The 19,434-nt window shown below is 41.8% G+C and overlaps 2 protein-coding genes across 6 annotated transcripts in view; one reads left to right on the top strand and one right to left on the bottom strand.

Moving 5' to 3' along the window:
• The window catches only part of foxp1a (forkhead box P1a), a 47,220-nt gene extending 43,540 nt beyond the window's left edge, over positions 1 to 3,680 (top strand). The window contains exons 16-17 of the mRNA XM_084427699.1: positions 239 to 402; positions 2,366 to 3,680. Coding sequence (XP_084283825.1) covers positions 239 to 402; positions 2,366 to 2,525 — 324 coding nt within the window. The 3' untranslated portion in view covers positions 2,526 to 3,680. The remainder of the gene's footprint in view (positions 1 to 238; positions 403 to 2,365) is intronic.
• Positions 3,681 to 3,851: 171 nt separating this feature from the next.
• Positions 3,852 to 19,434, bottom strand: part of tns2a (tensin 2a) — a 57,577-nt gene continuing 41,994 nt past the window's right edge. For 3 of the 5 annotated variants that reach the window (XM_084427601.1, XM_084427604.1, XM_084427605.1), the window contains exons 11-28: positions 18,853 to 18,936; positions 18,637 to 18,749; positions 18,368 to 18,428; positions 16,997 to 17,072; positions 16,738 to 16,867; positions 16,157 to 16,222; positions 15,865 to 15,981; positions 13,203 to 14,654; positions 12,912 to 13,071; positions 11,782 to 12,776; positions 10,938 to 11,069; positions 9,590 to 9,688; positions 8,917 to 8,994; positions 8,498 to 8,575; positions 8,251 to 8,419; positions 8,048 to 8,116; positions 5,509 to 5,538; positions 3,852 to 5,305 (exon numbers count right to left, since the gene is read on the bottom strand). In XM_084427601.1, the coding sequence (XP_084283727.1) occupies positions 5,164 to 5,305; positions 5,509 to 5,538; positions 8,048 to 8,116; positions 8,251 to 8,419; positions 8,498 to 8,575; positions 8,917 to 8,994; positions 9,590 to 9,688; positions 10,938 to 11,069; positions 11,782 to 12,776; positions 12,912 to 13,071; positions 13,203 to 14,654; positions 15,865 to 15,981; positions 16,157 to 16,222; positions 16,738 to 16,867; positions 16,997 to 17,072; positions 18,368 to 18,428; positions 18,637 to 18,749; positions 18,853 to 18,936 (4,051 nt within the window). In that variant the 3' untranslated portion in view covers positions 3,852 to 5,163. The remainder of the gene's footprint in view (positions 5,306 to 5,508; positions 5,539 to 8,047; positions 8,117 to 8,250; positions 8,420 to 8,497; positions 8,576 to 8,916; positions 8,995 to 9,589; positions 9,689 to 10,937; positions 11,070 to 11,781; positions 12,777 to 12,911; positions 13,072 to 13,202; positions 14,655 to 15,864; positions 15,982 to 16,156; positions 16,223 to 16,737; positions 16,868 to 16,996; positions 17,073 to 18,367; positions 18,429 to 18,636; positions 18,750 to 18,852; positions 18,937 to 19,434) is intronic. The other 2 variants (XM_084427602.1, XM_084427603.1) reach the window with 2 other exon arrangements.

Genomic DNA, 19,434 nt, shown 5'->3' with positions numbered 1-19,434 from the left:
TGTTTTTTTTCAGGATTCGTTGATGAATAAAAAGTTCAAAAGAACAGCATTTATTAGACATAGAAATCTTTTGTAACATTATTAATGTCTTTAGTTTCACTTTTGATCAATTTCATGCATCGTTGCCGATTAAATGTTTTAAAATCTTACTGACCCCAAACTTTTGAATGGTAGTATATGTAACTTGTTTGGGTTACGAGTGTTATTTTCGGTGATGTTAAACAGTGTTTCTCCTCAGGCAGCGATGGTGGACAGCAGTCTGCCCCTATATGGCTCGGCATCTATGGGAGCGTCCAGTCTGAAGGCCCTAACCGGTGCGCTGCATGAGGACACGAGTTCTCACGATCATGATGAGGGCTCCCACAGCGACTCCAGCCTGGAGCTCTCTCCTCTGCCCACACTGTGAGTCCACTGTCCTGCTGGTCTAATGTCACTCACGTAAACCCTGAGAACACTCACTGCCGGTTCACTGAAACATTCAAATATTGTTATTTAAATAGCGTGTCCACAGATCCTTAAAAAGTCTTACATGCAACCGAACTGACACCTTATTTTGCTCGATGCTTTTTGAAATCATATAAATCTAAAGTGATTTAGGACAAGGATATCACTCTTGTGGTATTACTGTTTATATTCTCAAAGAAAAATGTATTATTATTACTATATTTTAAGTCTTTTAAAGTGCCCCTATTATGTTCTTTTAAAGGTTCCTAATTTTGTTTTCGATGTCTCCTACAACAGGTTTACATGCATCTGATCCAAGGTCAAAAAACACTTTAATATATATATATATATATAATAATAATATACATTGCAGCGTCATCTCATTTCTCACAGTGTCTGAAACGGTTTGATGTAGGATCCAGCCTCTCTAAAACCCTCCTTTCCAAGAGCCTACTCTGCTCTGATGCACATGTCGAAATGAAAGGCTTATTGCCATATCAGAAGTTCAGCTCTTCCTCAGTGCTTAATACACAGTAACAATTGCGTCGGTTTTACCGTATCAATTCGAGTTCGATTCCTCATCCTTTGGAAGTTCATGGAAAGTGGATTTGCTTTGGCACAGCAGAAAACACTGTTTTCTTGACATGTCAACAGTTACAACTACAGTGTTTGAGGGTCAAAGTAGATGCTGTTCATGGGCGGCCAATGAAGATCATAGAAAGGAATCACTGACAGCTCGTTTCAGCCAGTTCAGACTCGGCTCTTTCTTTTTAGAAAACAGTAACTTGATTTATCATGCACTTTTATCTTTAAAGCTTTGCAGACCTTTTACATTCACAGATTTATTACACAATACATGAAAGGCAGTATGTGAAAAAGCATAATAGGGGCAATTTAATATATGTGACTGTGAAAAGGGTCCACTGTTCATTTGTATAGATCAGTGTTTCCCGACCACTAGTGTGCCACGGAAAATATCAAATTCCAAAAAATAGATGCTACCAATAAGAATATATTGTCTATATTTTGTCATTTTGTTTAATAAAAAAAAAGATAAAAGCTATTGGTCATCCTTTATGTCTGTCTGTGGGTCTTTACCATAATGTAACCAAAAAGCATTTAAAAGAGGTTGTGACTAAACCTTGTAACTGCATTGGATCCTCAAACTGTCAGTCAAACCTCATAGCTCCGCCCCTCCTCTATCGTGAATGAAGGTAAAGAAAGAACTGTTTGTTTAAGTACAGAGTTTTCTTTACTTAAGAATCACTCTATAAGGTAAATGTTTTTTGTATTTAAGAGTCTTAGTCTGGTATTTGCAGTCTAGTTAAACCAAATTTAAATATCGTGTGCATAGCGCTTCATCTTCTATATCATGAGATTTTGGCCAAATGTATTCAAGAACAAGAACAAGAAAAAGTGAGCGCCCGCATAGCTACAATAAACTTTAAAACCTGTAAGTTGATGAAAACACAATGCGACGCACTTGTTCCAGTGACGATCAAAACATGCATTCGCTGGTCAAAAACCCTGCAACTCCAATTTTTATATTATAATAACACATGCAAGTGTCTGACCATATAAATCCACAATACCTACTTTGACAACACATTGTCCCTGTCGGCTTGAAACCTCATATTTTAAAAATAATGAAACCCTATGTAAATGTGTTGTTTCATGACCTTATTGTGTTCTTACCTGACTTAAGCTCAAGTTTCACTTTAATTGTGAATGCTACTTTTAATATAATATCCAGTTTTAATATGCCATTTGAAGCAATGCATGTTTGTGCAATTTTGTGTCGTAGGATTTTTTTACCTAGAAAATGTAGTCCTCAAAACGGAGTATCTATTACCGGTGACTTGAAGTTTGATCGGTGCTAAAGTGTAAGATCTTGGTTGACGCGAGCTGTGTGTGTTCACAGGCATCAGTCTCAAATTAAAGAGGAGCAGATGGAGGCCGAGGACTATAATGGCTCCATGTCTCCAGAGACAGAAGACCAGCACAGTCCAGACACCAACCACAACCCAGAGTACAGCGAAGAGCCGGGATTCTCCTCGCCACCTCACGCCTTCCACTGCTGAGATCAGACTCCTGACGCAGAAAAGTTACAGCTGCAACTTTTCCTTTTGGGAACAACCCTTTTATTTATTGTTTCGATTGACCTGTTTCTGTTGTATGCAATGGTTTGACCTCACTGGTACTAAAGGGCTCCTCTGTGTTTGAAAAGGTCGCCCGTCAGCTTGCAGAGGACAATGAGGGCGCTGTAGGCCACACGTCATCTTTGCTTTGTATATTAAACACTACGGCACCTGAACCGAATCAGACGCTCACCTTGAAGGGAAGACGGTTTCCCTGTCAACCGAGGCAAATTTGAAGCCGTCGACGACAAGATTTATTTAGCTTTCCACAAAATCTGTTCACTGCAGCTGTGAATGCTGAATGAAAAGCTCTTTATCGTAAATGCGAGTTTGAATCACCTCAGCCTCAATACTGTAGGGTTAGTCGCCATCGATGGCCCCGGCTGCCACGACGGTAACGTGCGGCCTTCAATTTCGGGCCACTTATCGGTAGAATGGAAAATGAAATTGTGAATGTCTATCTTTTTTACCTCTTGTTTTTTCAAGATAAAAACAAAACCAAAGGGGAACATTTTATAACCAGCACTTGATGATGAATGTTTTTCAATTGTAGTTTTTGATTTGTTTTTCACTTGTGTGTGTACAGAAGGTTACTGTATTTCCATTATCCAAAACATTTACGCAAACAAAAAGCCTCATCCTCAACAGTCCCAATCATTCGGTTACTAGTAAAGCTGAACCAAACGTTTCCGTATTTGAGTAGAGCAACTTTTCTTTTCTTTTTTTGTTGAAAGAATCAAGTTACCAAAGATCGTGAAAGATGTTTTAATGTTGTGTACCCTGTTTACATTGTCCCTTTTGATACGGCCAAGACTAAGAAGTCTTCACTCGAGTGGATTAGGTGAGTATTGGAGGCGTTTAATGTCGCACTCGTGACATTTGAGCAGTTTGTAAACCGCAGTCGTTTGATTTGACAACGTACCACAGAGAAAAAAAGAGTTGATGATGGAAATAATGCGTAATTGTTGACTGAATATCTTGTTACACATGTCCAAAAGAAATAGATGCCATCTATTTCAAATCAACTATTTCAGTTTGTTCAATACTTCTGAATAAATGGCCTTATGATTAATAAATTCTTGTATAAAAATGTGAAAAGCGTCATTTTTTTCATTATAAATGTTTATAATTATAGATTATATTTTCATTTATACAAATGTCTATACATATATGTGTGTGTGTGTGTTTATGGTTTATATATATATATACACAAATGATAGTAATAGAATAGTGCATTAGAATTGAAATAATTCACATCATGAATTCAGATTTGGTACCATGACTTTACATTTATTATATTTTTCACTTGTGCATACACTGAAAAAATAGCATAAGATAATAAAAAAAAATCCTTTTCTTATCAAAATCCTTCCATGTAGTGTTTTTTTAACTTTCCAAGTCAGCTGCATGTGTGAAAATATATTACTACATACAAAGATCAATAAGAAAATACAGAATACAATATATTAAAAGTTGTCATAGACGTGTCTTACTATCTGTCAAAAACAGCAATAACTCGTTGATACAGGCAAGTAAAATAAATGGCACAGCTTAAAGTAACTGAATGAGTACATGGCCACACGTCTTTGGTTATAAACCGCTTCTGGAGATCATGATGCGAAACATGAAATACAGAATGAAGGCAGAAACGTCCACCCGTCCTGTCAGTTTAAAGACCGATTACATTCCAATATAATGCTCTACTACACCATACGTCAGGCACAACGGTACAGCATGATGCGTGACGGTCAGCTGACCAGGCTATGGTTCATATACGACGTGGATGGTTATGTAACACTTATTCCATGTATGAACGGTGCATAACATACACCACACACAAAAGGGGACAAAATAAAGTTATTTTCTTCCTACTCAACAGGCAACCGAATTCTCTCTGGGTAATAATCACATGACCATCAGCCTTCCATTGTGACATCACACTACATGACAAATAAATCTTTCTTATACTGGAAACCCCGCGTCACGATTACGCCATGTCTGGTCCTCCATCTGTTTCTCCATCTCAAACGCTCTGAAACTTCCACTATCATTCGCAGACACCGGGCCAGATTCAGAAACCATGGCACCTCCTTTCCAGTTAAAAAGAAAATACGCACTTAAATTTGGTGGATTAATATAATACATATACATATATATATATATAAACTGATGATTGTCCTTCTGCAGAGGCTGTTTTCTGTGCGGTTGATATGTTTGAGTGCATATATATATCATTTATTTTATTCAGGGGTCAATGCAGTGCCTAAAATGTACATATTTAAAAAAATCTTGTTGACTATTTTATAAAAAATCATTTACAATCCCACGAACACCAAAAAAAGCTCTAATAATGCGAAACCACAACAGATGGTTGGCTTTAGTTCGGTTACATTCTCTATATTTTGGTTTGAATGCGTTTTGGTCTCGTGTTAGTCAACAGTAAAGCCGTTGTCTTTGCCAAAAAGTTCCTGCAGTCTTTAGTCGTGAAGCTCTTAAACTTGACAGAAGGTGCGACATCAGAGTCTTGTGATGTGCGGCAGCGTGTGTGTGAAGATAAACGCTCCTCCTCGTCCCCGGGGCTCTAGCGTCTCTGCGGTGCCAGCATTACTTTGTTGATGAAGTTGACGATGGCGGTCGCAGGCTGTTCGGGATCCAGCTCTGCGAAGAGATGGCAGACGTTCTCCACCACACTGCCGGGCTTCTTGGCAACAAAACCAAAAACTCTGAGAGGAGGTAGAGAGACACGCAAATGAGTGATAGTGGATAAAATATCAGTCAATCCAAATCCAAACAAGGAGTGAACGGACAGACAGGAAGATCAGTACTAGAGTAAAATAACATGCACGTAAGCACATAATCAGAGGAAACAAGCTGTCACAACAGTCCAGACGACACACACACACACACACGTTTCATTTAGACTTACTTAGAGGTCGTGCTGTCTGAGTTAGTCCACCTACGGCAGCAAGAGGGAGACAGAGACAAGACTGAGGAACAGACTCTCTCACACACACACACACACACACACACGCGACGCTGCTGCAGCCACACATGAACATGCTCTCAATCTCAGGTCAAAGCATACATGCAAGTACACAGGTCCTGCTGTTCATACTTAGCCTGTTCCTAGATTGCTGTGGTGGAAACATGTGCGCTGCATCTGAATTCCGTTCTGACACATTTCCGATTGCAATGATACGTGAAATCGAGCTTGTCTAGCTTGAAGTATTTTCGTTCATATACTTGTATATGCTGAGTATGTAGCGGTTGTAACACACACACACTCTCTCACTGCTTTGGGGCTTTATTTTCTTTATTTCTACACATTATAAAATCATATTTTGTATATTACGAAATCTAACGCGAGAAGTAGTTTTTAATTTGCCTGTAGGTTCATCCATTTTTTGGTGGCTCACCCAAAAGCCAAACGCTGTTTGATCCTGTAACATCTGGTTTAATGTTACTGCCTCAAATTCTTTAGACGCAAAACTGGTGGCTGTCTGCCATGAAAGAGCTTTTACAAAATAAAAGAAAATCACAGAGCCCTAACTATTTACAGGGTTCAAAGTGATGGTTTAAGACGAGTGTTTTGTCTGCACGGGGTGGGTTTACATTTAATGAGCCCCAAAGATTGTGTTTTACATGCAACTGAAATTATAAACATAAATGATTAAACAAAAAACATTTACTGTATGCACACACAGACGGAGCAGCCCACAGAGATTCATGCACTACCTGATTAGATTTATGTGTACTACTGGTTCTAGGCAAGCAACTGTTAAACTCAACTAAACAATGATAAACTTTCTTTCTTAAAAAAAAATAATAAAAATTATATATATATATATATACACACACACACACACACATATATACACACAAGTTTACCTTCCTATAATTACAGTAACCTTAAAGTGCCCCTATTATGCTTTAAAAAATTAAAAAATCCTATTAATTTTTTATATATATATACACACACACACACACACACACACACACACACACACACGTTTACCTTCCTATAATTACAGTAACCTTAAAGTGCTCCTATTATGCTTTTTCAGATATTATCTTTCATGTAGTGTGTCATATAGATGTTTGTGAATGTAAAAGGTCTGCGAAGTTTCAAATATCAAAGTGCACGATAAATAAAGTTTTTTCCTAAAAGAAAAAAACCCAGATTCTGAACTGTAATCAGAACTGACAAATCTGCCTATGATCTTCATTGGCCGCCCATGAACAGCATCTACTTTGACCCTCAAACACTGTAGTTGTAACTGTTGACATGTCGAGAAAACACTGTTTTCTGCTCTGCCAAAGCAAATCCACTTTGCATGAACTTCCAAAGGATGAGGAATCGAACTCGAATTGATACGGTAAAACCATAGACTGTAAAAAAATATGGACGTAGTGTTCGTGACGTCACCCGTAGGTTTCTGAAGACCGTTTCTGAAGCCTAAAGTGGGCGTGGCCGACCGACGCCATCTTGGCAGCGCGTCACTCCCGGATTGATTTATTTTTACAGCCAGACAATGAGCTGAGGTAACGTGACGGCTAACAGACAGCAGATAAACGGCTAATGATGACTAATGACCACAGCAGGGGGAATCCACCTGTCACTCAAAAGTGGACACCCTTAATTATGCAGAAATTTTAAGGCTTAATATAATTTAAACGGATGAGTTATAAAAAAATTCACCCCCCTCACAGTTGTCATGAAGGGCACAATTAGCTGTATCGACCAAAGCCACATACAGACACCAGGCTGTAAACACGTTTTTTTCTGCTGTAAAATTTGGCATTTTAACATGGGGGAGATACAGATTTGACTCACTTTTGACACCAGCCTCAAGCGCCCAGTCAACGAATTGCAGTTTAACTCACTTCCGTGTTGGTTTCAAGAGAGAGACGGGGAGGTTGCCGCTTGGGTAAAACCGACACTCGTTGCGGTTTGTATAACTGTGTATGAAGTGCTGAGGAAGATCCAGAGCTGAAATTCAGATATGGTAATGGGCATTTCGTTTCCGACACCAACAGACCGGGCCGTCTGACCAATCAGAGCAGAGTAGACCAATTACAAATTTGACCAATCAGAGCAGAGTAGACCAATCACAGCAGACTGGGCCATCTGATCAACCAGAGCAGAGTAGACTCTCGGAAAGGAGGGGTTTAGAGAGACTAAATCCTTTATTGAATCGTTTCAGTGTCGAATGTATATTATGAGAAAAATAAAGTGGTTTTTTTTTACCTTGGATGCAAGTAAATTTATTTGAGGAGACCTCCAAAAAACAAAATTAGGAACCTTTGAAATAGCATAATAGGGGCACTTTAATGGTTTGTAATTGCTTTAGACGTGGAATGCACTGCAAACTTGGAATATTGTTATTGGAATATATATATATAGAGTAGTATATGTAGAGTAGATATATAAACCACCCCTAGCATTTCTGCCACTACAATCTCACCTCCTGTCTTGTGGGTCCACGCTGCTGAAAGTCACGCTGTTGATTGGATAATGTCTCCTGAAGAACACCCTGAAAACCCAAACCTCACACAGTCAACTCGGTGTGACAGTAACGACCTGTCCTCACATTGCTATTGCTCAGAGAAAACTGAAAAATGGTGTGGTTATACTTTCAAAAGCAAAAAGGGGGATCGGTGGGCGTACCTGCGCTGACTGTCTGTCAGTGTAATGCCCTGGGCTGACACCTTAAAGTGGACCACGGTCGCAGAGGGCCGGGGGCTGCGTGACATCGTGGCCCCTGTGGCCTTGGCGATAGCCTGGGGTCCCGTGAGAGACTCGGTCTCCACTGAGTTCAGGTACAGCACATTGCAGGCTGAGGAGAGACGCCAGAGGTTACAGACGTCACAGTAAGAAGTCTCGCATGAGGACAGATGTGCTGGTTCACACTCACCTGCTCCCTGTTTCAGAAGGTCTGCAGCTGTACTCATGTTACTGACTGGCTGAACCTCTAGAACGTCACCTATCGGGTCTGAGAGTGCAACACAATCATTCATAGACCGTCTCTGAGATTCAAACACGGCCAGTTGCTTAACATTCTGACTCTTATGAGCAGTTCTTTTGATGAATCAGTCACAAAGAAGTTATGTTTGTTTTAATAAATGGCATTTTATTAAAAAGGTACCGTTTTATTTAGTTTGTAGCTAGGGTCTATAGTACAGAATGTTGTGGGAAACACCGAAAGACAGTTTTTTTGTTTCATGCATTTCAACTCTTCACAAACTCTCACTTCACATTGAGTGCATGTTGTGGCTGTGCTTTCATCATAGTGATATCTCAGCGCGGCGTGTTGATGTGTGCTGTAGTGTTTACCTTTCTCTGGGATGCGGAGGGCACAGGGCAGAGAGATAGGCGTAATGGAATGCTGATACACCAGTGCTGAAAGACTCCCTACCGATGACAAAACACACACCTTAATACTTCAACATTATTTACCTTAAAAACTGATGTGCCAGATTGCAAAAGCACCAACATGTAGCCAGACAGCAACTAATCGCAGGCATAAAAGAACTTCCTAGCTTTCTAATACAAAGATGTGAGCTTTATCTCAACTTCTAAACCTCACGACTGTGCGTTCACTCTTTATGAAGCAGCGTTATGAACTATTTGGTAAATTCAGCGTTCTGCTAAAGTACATGACAGAGATAACATGGAGATTTAACAGTATTGCTTTCTGAATACCTTGTATGCATGGAGCGAACTGATCCCGCACTCAGATATCGCAGGAAAGTCATTATCACACTAACCTGAGCTCAACTTTCAACTTTATTCAGCCTAGCTGTTCTATTAACTCCACATTTGTACGTCTATTGGCCTTCCAGATCAGGTCTAACATCTTCGTGAAGAAAGTCGTACAGTTTTGAAACGACATGAATGATGACAGAATGATCATTTCTGGGTGAACTATCCCTTTAAGCTCTGATTTAAACCAGGACTAAGCTTAATCAGTGTGTCTGGCGAATGAAAGGATTCTTGAACTGCTCACCAAAGTAGGGCTCGTTCTGACAGCCCTTGATCTTCACTCCCCGAGGCCCTGTCTCAATCAGGAAGTGTCGAACCAGCTGTTCCAGAGGGTCTCCTCCTGCTAACAGACAGGACATTACATCTTCAATGCAAACTATGATGCTAATATTGGTTGTATACCAAACTATAACAACTTTTTTGATTAATGGATATTTAGATCCACATACATCACTGTTTAAAGGTGGAAGTAATACAATGCATTCCCAAAGCAGTTCCCAATGCTGTCTCAATTAAATATTTAGTTGAAGACTACCAAAATAAACAGTGCACAGTGTTCTCGTTTGCGCTTGGTCTGGTGTTAATTATTGCAACGAAGCGCAAATCAATCAAATATATCATTCCCTCTGTCAGTATGGCCTATAAACATTCAAACTGCAGTTTTAAACTTTTTTCAAAGCTTTCAGAAAAAGGCTTTGTCAAGATAATTCAATTCAAAGTTTGTCTGGACTTTTCTAGTTACAAATTAGTCACATTCATTTCATTGAATTCATTTTAAAGGGGAACTGGGCAACTATTTCAACTTAATAAAACCGTTTAGAAATCATTTGGATGGTTAAATAACCTGTTCTGGTGAAAGCGGTGACTTTCCCCGCTCCCCCTAGTGTTCCCAGGCGGAAAACATGGGGACTAACGTCCCGGTAAGTTGGAAATAGGAAGTCCCGTGAGAAGCGAGAACGAGCGAGAAACACAAACTGCTTTACGGCAATTCGACATAAACACACACGCCATATGATACTGTGTATGATGTATTACCCACCTCGGTAGACATAGCTCCACACGATAAAGTTGGCTGGCTCCGATAATAACAAAATGCACATGAGCAGCGGTAGAGAGGGGGAGGAGGCCGCCGCAAGTGAGTTTTTTTTACGACAGTGTTGTGAAATATACTACCCCACAGCTGTAGGGGGAGCTCTCAGAGAAAACATGCGACAACAAAAGTGAAAATCAGCGAAGAAATGGCTAGAGTTGCCAAGTTCCCCTTTAATTCTTCGAATTGCACTTCTACTTCCTGTTTCATCCTCAATTCAATTTATTTGGCATTCTCAGTTCAATTCAAACAACCCTATCAAGCAAGGGTTTGAACTTAGGTCTTTTTTGAAGACAATCATCGTTTTTGTAATTCCGTTTGGTCACGTTAATGCCGCAGAAATGACACACTTCAGCTTTAGCTCTGAATTACTGTGATGTTTAGCTCTGCTAGAGTACTTCAGGTGCAGTCGTGTGTTTCCTGTGCAGACAAGAGAGCTTTGGGAGCAACACTGAAGCAAGATAAATGTTTGTGTGAGGAAATGACTGCAGATGTGGCGTACCTTTGCTGCTATGGTTATTGACGTTGGGGGGCGGGCTGGCAACTTTCAGGGCCAGACCGTAGGCCCCCTGGAAAGAGTTACTGTCTCGGATGAGGAAGGCCCCTGGCTCTCTTTCCTTCAGTGCTGCTATAGCTGTTGAACAGAGACAGGATAGTGTAATGAGACATCGCTATTTAAAAAAAGGATCCAAGCATATGGAAAAACAATCTGCAATTTGGTGCACATGTAAAAACACTACAGCACAACAGTAAACATCACTATTAGTATAGCTTATAGTTAGGGTTATGAAAAGTGCAGCAAACAGCAGTAACTCTGACACATTTCATATTTTTGTAATAATGTCTATTTTGCTTACATATGAAAGAAATTCTTCCTCAGTTATTGCGATAAATTTCACAGGGAATCTTCTAATTTGGTACATTAAGAAAATAATAATTTGAAAAAATTACCATCAGGGCCTAAATAATACAATTGCATTACTGTTTATTTAACAGATGAGTTCATGAGTCTTTTTGACTGATTCATTCAAAGGACAAGCTCGAAAGTGTCAATTTGTTCATGAATCGTGAATTCTCTTTTTGACTCTTAAGAGTCATTTATAAGTGAGTCAGATAATGCTGGCTTCATTTTGTTTTGGACTCACTAAAATGAACCAGTTCATAAGCCAACAAGGGCAACTCAAACTAAAGAAATCTCAAGCCATTATTTTCCAGTAAACTTCCCTTTAACTCTATGACTCGAGATCCACATTTTTACTCAGCCCTAATCAGCAACTGATTAAGAAGATACCTCTAAACTGCATATATCATATAGTTAAATATAAGGTCCGAAGTGATTGTCTCACCTTGCTCTCTGGAGATGCCAGGTTTATACCAAAACCGAGAGCTGTCCTGCACGAATTTTACACTGACACGGCTGCCCATCTCACCCTCCACGCCAACTTCTCCCTGACCAGCATTCATGGTCAGCTCTCCTACTGAAGGTGAGAATGTAACGTGGTGCTGCCCAGAGTTGTGATGACTCATGGACCCCCTCAGCGTTCCAGGCCTCCCATTGGGTGAGCCTGGCTGCCCGGATGGGCGGCGTTTCTCAGGGAGAGGAGGCTGTGGGACAGAGGTGGCTGGGCACCCTGAGTAGGAGCCTGGTGGAGGAGATGGGGTGCAACAGGCTGGAGAGATGGGGAAGGTAGGAGTGGAGTTGGGGCTGCCGTCTATACTGTGCCCTGCAGGAAGGGAGGTTTCAGAGCCCAACATCAGCTTCCTGCCCAGCGTGGCAAATCCAGGTACTGGGGGTTCAGGGGAGGAAGAACTCTCGTGGTCGCTAGTGGGTGGATGAGGGGACGCAGGGGCAGAAGAAGCAGGTTTAGGGACACCTGGTTCTGGAGATGGTGATACTCCATTGCTATGCAAGTGAGCTGGGATGGACTCGGTTGGGATGGGAGAGGAGGGACGTGGTGAATGTGCTGGTTTAAAAGTCTCAGTTGATTGTGGTACCATTTCCCCTGTGGGTGGCACTGTAGCAGCAGCAGGCGAGCAGTTTGTCTGGGGTTGGGTGGATTCTGATGGAGATGTTAAGGGGGCAGGGTTTTCTGCTGAGATTTGTGGGGTGGGGGGTGTTGTAGGCGGGGAATAGGTGGAGGGTTGTTGGGCAGTGGTGGGTGTGGGAGGAAAAGGGTGTATCTCAGCAATCTCTTGATTGGAAGACAGTAGAGTTTGACGAGAGCCTGGACTGACACTGTTGCACTGTAGGGCAGGTGGGTGCGGCCTGTTGTGGGAGTGGGCCAAACTGCTTTCACTGTTGACCTCTCTTGAGTCATACTCACGGACACTCAGGATAGGACTAAAAAAGGAAGAGGAAATTAACACGGTATTAAAGTCAGAAGATAACATGTTCATCTACTGCAATGGTAGACCAAAGTTCCAACCCTGCTCCAACAGCTACCTCAATCTACTGATAAATGCAGGAGCTTGTTACCTCTCCTGCGTTCGCAAAGGGCTGCTTGTGTGGACTGGTGTTGGAGGTCCTGAAATATCAGAGGGTGTTGAATATGGAGCATGTGGATCTCGATGTGTCTGCCGCAGGGAACCATGGGTAATGTGATTACGCCAGCCTATGCTATCTGTGCCAGGACAATCTGATAGGAATGCACATTTCTTTAATTTTATAAGATGACCCAAAACATGTTTGCTAAAGCTTCAAAATTCAAAGATAGTCCAATACAAGGTAATAAAAGAATGTAATTGTAGCTGTCAAGTCATTTCTCACCTGTATTTGTGTTAGAGGGGTACTGCTGAGGATGGGGGTCTGTTTGGTTCTCTGTAGGTCCGCTGGCATGGTGCACTGGGCCAGGGCAGGAGGCGGAGGGAGGTGGAAGAGGAGACGTGGACTCAGACTGGTAACCCGAGGCATATCCACGGCTCTCTGAGGGTGACGGCTGGTAAGGGGAGCAGGGGCACGTCTGGTGCGGTGTCTGGTACCCACTGGAGCTGCTGCTGTATTTGAGATCAAGATGGGCATGAGAGTGTGAACGGGAGGGTTCGGGGTATGCGGGATGGCCTGCAGGGAGGGGATCGAAGTTAAATGCTGGTAATTCATGACCGTGAGGCCCATATGGGGTTACGGTGGCCCTTCTGTGCCAGTATTCTGCCTCTCGTTCTCTCTCCCACTGTAGTTCTGCTTCTCGGTCTCTGTCCCAGTGGAGAGTCATTTCTCGTCCCCTCCTTAGCCCTGCCTCCCGATCCCATATATCCGTCCCTCTTTGCATATCGGCCTCTCTGCCCCGTCTTAACCCTGTGTCCCGGAGAAGCTCTGCCTCCCTCTCCCAGTGTATTGCCTCCTCTCTGTCTAAACGGAGAGTGTGGAAATCTTCTCGTCGTAGACAGCAGTCCCGACAGGGGCAGACAGGCGTCACTATGCCATCTACCATCATGACATCGTGATAGGGGCCGCTAGGTTTGGGGTGATGTGGATGGTTGTGGTGATGATGGGGGTATGGAATGTACTCATCCGCCCTGCAGAGCAGTCGGGGAGACAGACTATGAGGATGGGTGCTGACCTCCTGGGACGGATATGGACACAGGTGGCGTGATGGTCCCTCTGTGCAAGTGCGATGAAGGTAGTGCTGTGGACCTTGTTGGCGGTCCCAGAGCAGGTCAGGAGGCGGCAGGGTTTGGTGAGGAAGTGCACTGTGGTGTTGGCAAAGCCCTATGACAGATGGTATACCTGAAGAAGGAGCCCCTGTTTGTCCATTAGTGGTGGTGGGACGATCAAGGCAATAACCATTTGATAAGTGGTGGAGTCCATCACATCCAGGCTCAGCACAGCGCTGGGATCGGTAGCCCACCCGGCATGAGCATGAACGACCTAACCTCAGTGACCCAGTCCTTTCAGGAGGCAAGGAATCACCGTCATCCAAAATGGCTGTCTCTCGGTCACGATCCCTCCCTCCATCGCCTTCAATCCCACCCAGTAGGCGCTCAAGATCCTCCCTCTCTTGCTGAGTAGGCGGGGCCTGTCGAGTTGGTTCATCGAGCCGGTCAGGTGGGACAGATGAGTGTCCAGAATCAGTGCTGACAGACAGAAGCTGACTTGGCCTTTCCTCAGAGCTCCTTGCAGGGCTCCCATTGGTGGACAGCAGGGAGGTGGAGCCTGCAGCACGGCGCTTTTTAACCTGTGCGTACAGGCTGCCATCTACAGGTCCACGTGTGTGTGCAATATCTGAAAGGATTTATGAAAGAACACTTTTATATTTCCCTGAAGCCCACTGTTATTATTAATCAAGGTTCATTGCAGCAAAACATCATTTAGTTTCATGCCTTCATTTCCCACCTCTCTCTGAACTTTAGAATTAAACAGGCTATTTTTGCGACTGTACCTTTAAGTCCATGGCACGTACTCTACTATTCAAAAGTTTGAGGTTGGGAAGATTTTTTAAATGTTTTTAATGTTCACCAAGGCTAGATTTATTTGATCAAAATACAGTAAAAAAAAACAAAAAACCAGTACTATTGTGAAATAGGATTTGAATTTAAAATAACTGTTTTCTATTGAAATATATTTTAAAATGTAATTTATTCCTGTGATGGCAATACTGAATTTTCACGTCACATGATCCTTCAGGAATCATTCTAATATTCTGATGACACTAGACTTCTTTAGTGTGTAATGTTGCTGTTTGAGCATAAAAAAGGTCTGCAAAGTTACAAAGCACAAATCCACCCCTAAGGCAGTTATTCTCTATATCAGTAAGCACTGTTTCTGCACTTCCTGAACACATCGACAGTAGTCTTCAGTTTTCTTCTGGGAATGACACGTCACAAGAATTCACAAATTCACATACACAAAATCCAAGAGCACTCCAAGACCGAAGCTGCCCATCCCTGATGTAAATGTATTCTAGTAGACCCCATAAACAAAATGATGAACGTGTAATATAAGAACCCTTAGCATAAGAACCCTTTAAAATGACGTTACATATATTGCAACATTAAATTTTTTCCCTAATTTGTCAGTAAATAATAATTATTCATTATTCATTTGAAAAAGTAACAAGTATTAAGGTGAAAACTCAAAATGTAGCATGTTACACATTACTTTCAAAATGTTCTTTTTACAGAATGTGCAACACTTGTATGCTTTACCCTAATGCTGGTTATGATTGGCTAACTTATAATTAAAAACACCTCTGCATGTGTAAACATGACCATTTGTTGATGTGCTTATGGTTGTGATGTCAAAACCATGACAATTTTTTAATTACCCAATTAAGCTTAGTTTCAAATAATGCTCTGGCTAAATGTAAGAGTACTGTATGTCTACATAGTATCAACCACTTTTATTTCTAAAGAAAAAAGGGAAAGTCCTATATACTATCTACAGAAGGGCTGAATAAACACCAGTGCGTAGTTGTAAGAATGAATAGTTGTACCCTCTAGGCTGTCCTGATATCTCTGATTGAAGTTCTCATACGAGTCCCAGCGCACCACCGGATCATTCGTGTTATAGTCCACGCTGACAGCTGGATCATTCCTCTGGGTCACTCTCCCTGAATCACACACACACATCTGCATTAAGACCACATTACATGGTGTTTCAACTGGAAATACTGTGCGTCAGCTCAGACAAGAAAATTGTTTGTCAAACAATTTCATGGTCCCTTAAATGGCAATTAAACAGTTAGTAAGACCTTAATCTACAGTTTGATTAAGGTTTTAAGTTACCTTTGATTTTCTCAGGCCCAGATGAAAATACAAACTCCACTGTGGCATCAGAGGGAAATTTGTCATCTACAGGAAACAGAGGGAATTGAGAGTGTTCATCATTAGGAAGACAGAATACCCTTTCCAGCTAATAATATTTATCATTAATAATGGGATTTGTAAATTCATATTAGTATATAATATCCTCTCCAAACTACACACTGGATTAATGTTTTTGATTATAACAGCGATTCATATCCAGGAATTTTCCCAGAGTTTTACGAGCAATTGAAGTTGCCTCCCATGCTCATATGTAAAACCCACAGAGAATCTATTATCACGTGAAAATCTGTATCTCATCTCAATTACACAGCTGTGGTGCGCAGGTGTTACCCAATGGGAATGAGGGCAATAATTTACAGCACAGCTAAAAGAACACAGACCACCGAAATAAAAAAGCACATCATAAAAAAACAAGCTCAGCTGATATCCCAAGGCCATTTCAGCTCAAGGCGGTCAGAGTTGGACAGACGGCTCTGGTTTTATTGTGATGATATATGAGTTTGGCATCTGACTCTTGGCTTGTCCCACTAAGAACGTACCTGAACAAGCTTCATCCAGTTCCCCTTTGCCGAACCAGAGCTGAGCTCCATGAATGGTGCATGTGTGAAACTGCAGTCGAAACACAGAATCCCTCTCAGCAGACTGAACCCGTCTGTGATAACACTTCACCTACAGGATAGACAAGCAGAGAGACCACAAAAGTGACAGAGAGCAAGAGAGGGAGATTAAAGTGATGGATGGATCTACGGTTTTGACAGTTGTAATATATCAGGGTCAGATAAAAACAGACGCACATACCATGATGTCTCCTTTCAGCAGCAGTGCAGGCTCAATAGTAACAATCAGCCGTCTGCTCCCAGAGCCCTGCAGATCACTACACAACACAAACGCATATATACTCTTTAAACTAGATTTTCATTTCCTGAAGAAGGGTTAAAAACTATCCTTCATGATTTTAGGGTGTTGCCATGGTGTTGCTATGCAGATGCATAAAAGGTGTTTGTGGGCGGTTGTACTTCATGTTACTAGTTCATTCTGGGAGGTTGCTAGGTTGCTGCTAGGGTATTTTGGGATGTTGTTAGGTTGCTGCTAGGGTAGTCTGGGTGGTTGCTAGGGTGTTGCTATAGCATAGTCAGTTGATGATTGACAAGGTTTTAGTATAGCATTCTAGATGGTTGCTTGGGTGTTCTGGGAGGTTGCTATGTGGTTACTTACTGGCTAAAGTAAAAAGTCTACCCACAAAGTATTAACACAATTAACACCATATGTGATTTTAGGGTGGTGTCATAGTGTTGCTAGGCAGTTGCTACGGTGTTTAAAGTTGTTTTAATTTGTTTTCATGCAGTGCTAGTGTGCTGAGTGTGTTTGCTAGGGATTTGCTAGGGCATTCTGTGTGCTTGCTCGTGAGTTTTAGGATATATTAGGAAGATTTAGAATATTGTTAGGAAGTTCTGGGTAGTTGCTAGGGTAAATTGTTTAAATTGTTTTCATGCAGTTGATAAGGTGTTGCTAGGGCATTGTGGATGGTTGCTATGGTTTTCTGGGAGGTTTCTAGGGCATTCTGAGAGGTTGCTAAGGTGTTGTTAGGGTAATCTGGACGGTCACTAAGGTGTTGATAGGGCTTTCTGGGTGGGTGTTCTGGGAGGTTGCTAAGGTGTTGTTCGGGTATACTTGATGGTGGCTGTTGCTATGGCTTTCTGGGTGGTTGTTATGGTGATCTGGAAGGTTGCTAGGGCATTTTGGGTGGTTGTTAGATGGTTGCTTGTATAGGGTGTTGCTATACAGTTGCTAAAGTGTTCTGAGTGGTTTTAAATTGTTTTCATGCAGTTGGTAAGGTGTTGATAGGGCATTGTGGGTGGTTGGTAGGGTGTTAGGTTGTTGCTAGGGCATTGTGGGTGGTTCAGGCCCTCCTATAATGAATGTCTATGGGATTTTTTCCCCACCAGGTGAAAACCTTAAGTGTGATTGCTTAAAAAAGTTGCAGCAAACCTTTTTTTAAGAAACTACAAAATGTGAGGCATCATTCTACATGCCAAATTGTAATACTTATGATTAATGATTTGAACAAGCCCCTAAGTAATAAGCAGCAGTAATTGTAATATTTGTCCAAGCAAACACCTCTAATCATGCTTTAAATTATGTGAACGTCTCCAATAGATCCGCACTCACTATATGCCAGAAGTGTAGACGAGCTGCATGGACTGATAGATCTTCAGGAAAGGAAAGAAACCTGTCAAGAGAGTGAGGAAAACGCGAGATATGAAGGAGGATTTGGCAAACTCCCTCTGAGTGTCTCTCCTCCACTGCGAAAGATTAAAACAAACTTGAAATGTGTGTGTGAATGTGAAGGAGGTTTCGCTTAACAAATGAATACAGCCTCACAGACACACATGACCTCATCGAGGGCTTATATGAATGTCAGGAAAACATTCACTCACCTCCATCTTCCTGGAAGCCGGGGATGGTAGGAATGAGGACCTGATGGAGGAAGAGAGGACTGCTGTTCATTTTGATGGCCCCTGAGAGCAGCCCTCCAAAGTAATAGATATACCTGCAGAGAGAGACATCAAAGTTAACAATGAAAAAAAAACAAGTATGTGAATAGCAATAGTCAATAAAGAATCAACAAAGATTAAAAATCAGGAACGATGTACCTGTTCTGAGAGGGTTGGAGAGAGGACGACACTTTATCTTCACAAAACTTCCTCATTGCCAATGTGCTGAGGGCCTGATCTGCCCTGTGTACATAAATGCAGTTGAAGACATTAGAGAAAAAGCACACTTACAACACATTCTGGTTTTAAAGACAACAACAACAACAAAATTAAGTTTATAATTAAAAATTTAAAGCAGGGCTATGTAGTTTCGGGATTTTCTTCGCTGTATTCTCGCTTTTTGCTCGCAGGTTTCTCTATAGAGCTCCCCCTACAGCTTCGGAATAGATATTTGACAAATACCGTCGAAAAACTCGTTGGCGACTCTCAGACACCAGAGGCTATAGATCAACGACATCAAAGCAGATGGGACATTCTTCAAAACGTCTTCTTCATTTGGGTTCGAACAGCGTGAGGGAGCGCAATAATGACAGAATTTTTGCAGATTTTTTTGCCGTAAAGCAATTCGTTACATCGTGAGCCCGCCGGCCCAAAGTTGCAAGGGTGGTTTTTCAGCTCACAGGCGCTTGGGGGGTGCGAGACGACCACCATTCAACCCGAAAAAAGTCATATAACTATTCC

The sequence above is a fragment of the Rutilus rutilus genome (assembly GCF_951802725.1).
Source record: "Rutilus rutilus genome assembly, chromosome: 13".
NCBI classification, from domain to species: domain Eukaryota; kingdom Metazoa; phylum Chordata; class Actinopteri; order Cypriniformes; family Leuciscidae; genus Rutilus; species Rutilus rutilus.
The sequence above is the reverse complement of the archived record's forward strand: the minus strand, read 5'-3'. Positions and strand labels throughout refer to the sequence as shown.